Genomic DNA, 4430 nt, shown 5'->3' on the forward strand with positions numbered 1-4430 from the left:
CTGCACCGCGAAAGCGATAAAAGTTATAATTAGTGATAGTATAACAATATATAATATAATAATGTGATAATAAATAAGTAATAGCTAGTTAATGTTATTATTATATTAACTATATTACTTAGTTTATCGTTTTGTGTTGTTTATCTATAACACAATAGAAGCAGTCGCAACAGCAGCAGAAGAATGTGATCTGGGCCAATCTGTGCCTGGATGATGAAGTACGGAAAGCGCTGATTACTACGTTAAAACAGTATCAAAGCATGTCAATTTATTAACTATAGACCTGAAAACTAAAATACCTAAAACTAAGTTGATATCTAAGTTATCTTTACAACAACAAAATTTGCATAGCTACTATACATGCGTTCCTAACTAGGGTAGTGACTAACAATACTACATTTCCTTTTAATGGTATGATTTAAGAGACTTACAATTAACATGTCGAGAATTAATTAATAGAATGCACAGCCTGTAAATTACAGGCCATACAACGATGTACTTGAACACGATGTAAAATCCATGATCATCTAAAGACTGAAACCGAGTAGATGCATATATGGTAATTTCAGCGCTTTAGGAGTATAGCTGCAATAAAAGCACCTATTGCCACAAGAACTCCACCAACTGCGTAAACATTTCCTGTGTTGGTTTTCCACCATCCCTTAATATCTGGCTCTATTGTTGAACCTTCTCTCGTGTTTGATTCTTTTCTACGTTGCTCTTCGAGGTGTTCCTCTTTCTTCTTTCTTTCCTCCAATTGAGATTTCTCTTTTTCACCACGAACAGGTTGTAGATCTTTATCATCAAAAAGATTACGCAGTGCTTGATGGCAAACTTCTCCCTTCTTCTCATCAATGATGGCGACCACAGAAGAAATATTCTCCAGATTCATTTCAGTTGCCAGCATCACTGGTTCTTTGGACAGGGACAACTTCCACTCCAGGAATTTATCTTCAGAGAGTAGTGTGCTTTTGCTATGCAGGTCCCTTCGGCCTCCATACCACCGTGTTTCTGTTGCATCCAAGATAATCTTCTTTACACTCTCTGTCGATATTTGGCTCTTGGAGTCCACTTTAGCTCCGCAGGCTCCACTTAGATCCGCACCAACTGCTCCTTCTACCGAGTTATCAATTTTTTTCGATGCTTCGAAACCTTCAGTGCAGGTTTTTTCCTCAACTGCCCCACCAACATAAGCTGAAGTGACCACGAAATGACCGAAACGATTGAAAAAATTCATAAACGCTTCTCTGCATTTTTCGTCGTCTGTATATTGGTCAGGTAATTTCCCAACAGCGGACACAAAATTATTGGTGAAGGAGATTTCCTGCGACTCAAAATTTCCAATAACAATCTTAACAATTCGATGTTCTGTCAACGATATATTCGTGGTCTTCGTAGACTTGTTACTGCCATTTTCCTTCTGATTTGCACTCGCTCTGAAGTTAGGTGCCATTTTCAACATGCTCTGTGCAATATCAAGACTTACGCCGAGATTTTTCAATCTATTCTCTACGAACAATTCATCGGACTGAAATTTCCTTTGAAATTCCTGCGTCTCATTAACTTTTATGATTTGAGCACAACTAGGGATATTAAAACCATACTTCGTTTCATTCACAGCTGAAAACTCGAAAATATCAGAGGACACGGTGTTGTCCAATAAGATATTATATCCTCGACCAACCAGTTCAGCTGAAAAAGGGATGTGTAATGAGCAAGCTTATCCGAGTTTAAACGAAGCGTAAAAAAAGTTGGTAATGTGTAGTTATACTGGCAATATAATTTCTTTGCTTGTCAACCTTGTTTCACATTAGTCGCATACACTTGAGCGAATTACTGTGGTAGGGCTGTTGACGTCACGCCAAATATTTTGAGGTCTATGGAGGGTCGGTGATATTCATGTTCATGCAGCCTGTTCGCAGATAGCTCAGCGTTGAAGCGCCACAAAATATGCCCTGATAAGGCAATTATTTGATCCTGTTGTTAATAATACTCAATATATCAGAGTAAAGGGAGACTTAAACAAACAACGGGTTTAAAAAGGGTAGTTACAAAACATAGCCGGATGTCGCTCAGATTACTAAAAGTACTGTCCAGAAATAACCTAACCGCAACTCAACCGCAACCGCAACCGCAGTATTACCATCTTGTTCGTTCTTCAATTCTACCCAAAATCTGTGTAAACGTCATCAGTCGATACCACGGTATTTTGGTCAAGTGTTGGCAGAGCAAATATCCCGTGTCTCAGAAACGAGGCTGTTAGTTTGCTTCATAAATCTTATTTATATTCCACGATATCTCAAATTCGTCCCACGCTTCGTTAAATCTCGGGTATAATAACTAACTGCGCAATGAAGTAAACAGCCCCTAAGTTATTCTAAGTATACTGTTGACAACAATCATAAAATGCACTAGTATTTTAACTTATGCATCTTTGTTGTCAAGAGTACTTTTTTGGGGGCCACACTGTATATAGGAACTTTGTTCCTGGAATAGATTACAGACAAATACGCGTGATGGCTGGGCGTTTAATTTTAGCCTAGTTATTCTATAGTATTTCTGCTTCATGATAAACTTCACTCCCAAGCACCTTCGCATGTTCTATACTGACGTGAATGACAGTTTAAACTTTGTACAAGTAAATTAATAAACGGTATCCAAACTGTTTTAGTTAATGAAACATGAAAAATTAATTTTAAAAATGTGTAATTTATCATTACCTGGAATACATGAATTCTTTTCATTTTTAATACCAAATTTTTGTTTCAGCATTTCGATACAATGGTCGGAAATCTCTCCGTCATAAAAACAATTTATTGCTGCCAATGTTACAGACTGTAATCTTCCTTCCTTTAACAAACCCATAGAGTTCATCCAGTTCCCAAGTTTTGAAACTTTCTCTTCTTGTGTTTTGTCGAGTTTGTTTTCTTTAACATATTTCATCACACAAGTGGCGATTGGATTCAAACCTTAAAATCAATTTTTACAAATTGAAAAATTTATTTTACAAATTTACAATTAGAAGAGTTATGTACGATTTACGACGCAGCCAGCTCGACGACGCACTTGCAAACAAAGAAACACCACACGCGAAAAAAAAGGTACTATGCATAACTTGTGGTCCCACGACAGCGTTGACATTCTTACGACGCCTTCAAATGAGGCATTAGCGACCTTAAGCATGTAGAACGCGAACGCGACGACGACGGCCGCATCAAGGCTATCAAGGGTCATTGAAAAGAAATGAATAATTAAAGACCCACCCATGATGGGTTTTAGAAGTCGTCTTTGTTCTGTTTACAACGGGAAAACGTGTTTTTTTACGTCTTGCCTAGAACGGGTGCATTTCAGGACCCAGCGAGCCCTACCTCGAATTAGGCTCTATAGAATTGTCCTTAAACATAAACACAATGTTTTTTACGCCTTATATCTCACAAAATCGGTACAATTAATAATATAAAACAACCACTTTGCTATAGCATTTTTTTAAAGGAGAATTTCAGCCACGTCGTCGTCGTGTTGCCGTCCAATATGCTCAAGGTCCCTATTTTCAGGCTTACCGACGACCTGAAAGCAGCGGCAACGCGTGATATAGCAAGTTGAACTGCATTATCAGCTAAACCACGGGGGGGTTCTTGCATAAATGAAACGTTTGTATGATTATTTCAATGCCCTGGCAGAATAACAATTTCCCATAGCTTATATCAAGCAAAATATTTGACTAGCGACGTTGAGATCACCGCACCGTAGATCGTAAACTCTCTGCTATAGAGGAAAGCAATAATGTCTGACCACTGACAGAATCCAAAGTCGCAACCATAAGAAGTTGATCCGGATTAAATTAAGGGGATTTGGGCTAATTTCAACTTCCTAATTATTATTAAAAAAGCTTACTTGTACATATCTAATATCATCGTCATTTTTTTCCTGATGATGACTATATTTTAGTCGAAAAAATAACGTCGAAAATTATATTTTTCAAAATGTTTACTTTTTAAGGAGTTTCTATTGTTGCATATATTCTTTAACTTGTAGTGCAAATTAAAGTAAACGAAATTTGATTGGCTTAGAAACTTGTAAGCCATAGGAAAAAATGTGTTTCCGAAAAATAAGGATTCCCAATTTCATCATGGTTCAATGTTGATTGGAAATTGACCAAGCGTGATATTTAACAGTACAGACTTAACTGGCCAATCACTAATTTTTTTATATATACATTCTATATGATCGTAAGTTTTGAGCCAATCAATAAAAGGATTTATCTATTTCATTTTTTTGCAATGTTTGGAACTTTAACCTTTTAAGGACTGACTGTCCATAATATGTCCATGGAATATTTTTAAAAGGTTAATTTTTACATTTCGTGAAAATATATACTTATTACGCGTTGACCTCATTTTCCTACCTCCTTTTGCAGCGTCGCTAAAAGC

At 36.9% G+C, this 4430-nt stretch overlaps 1 protein-coding gene across 1 annotated transcript; it reads right to left on the bottom strand.

Annotated features, from left to right (window-relative positions):
- Positions 1 to 312: 312 nt before the first annotated feature.
- On the bottom strand, positions 313 to 2799 carry LOC114536612. Its single transcript, XM_028557966.1, has 2 exons — positions 2721 to 2799; positions 313 to 1692 (listed from the first exon to the last, which is right to left on the bottom strand). The coding sequence occupies exons 1-2, from the start codon at positions 2770 to 2772 to the stop codon at positions 566 to 568; spliced, it is 1179 nt and encodes a 392-aa protein (XP_028413767.1). The 5' UTR covers positions 2773 to 2799; the 3' UTR covers positions 313 to 565.
- Between the last annotated feature and the right edge of the window lie 1631 nt (positions 2800 to 4430).

The sequence above is a fragment of the Dendronephthya gigantea genome, unplaced genomic scaffold, assembly GCF_004324835.1.
Source record: "Dendronephthya gigantea isolate DGI-Jeju-01 unplaced genomic scaffold, DenGig_1.0 000141F, whole genome shotgun sequence".
NCBI lineage: Eukaryota > Metazoa > Cnidaria > Anthozoa > Malacalcyonacea > Nephtheidae > Dendronephthya > Dendronephthya gigantea.

Coding starts and splice junctions, on each gene's coding strand:
- LOC114536612 (XM_028557966.1), bottom strand. CDS start 2,772: ATGCTGAAACAAAAATTTGGTATTAAAAATGAAAAGAATTCATGTATT. Junction 1,693..2,720: donor AAAGAATTCATGTATTCCAG/GTAATGATAAAT, acceptor TCCCTTTTTCAG/CTGAACTGGTTGGTCGAGGA.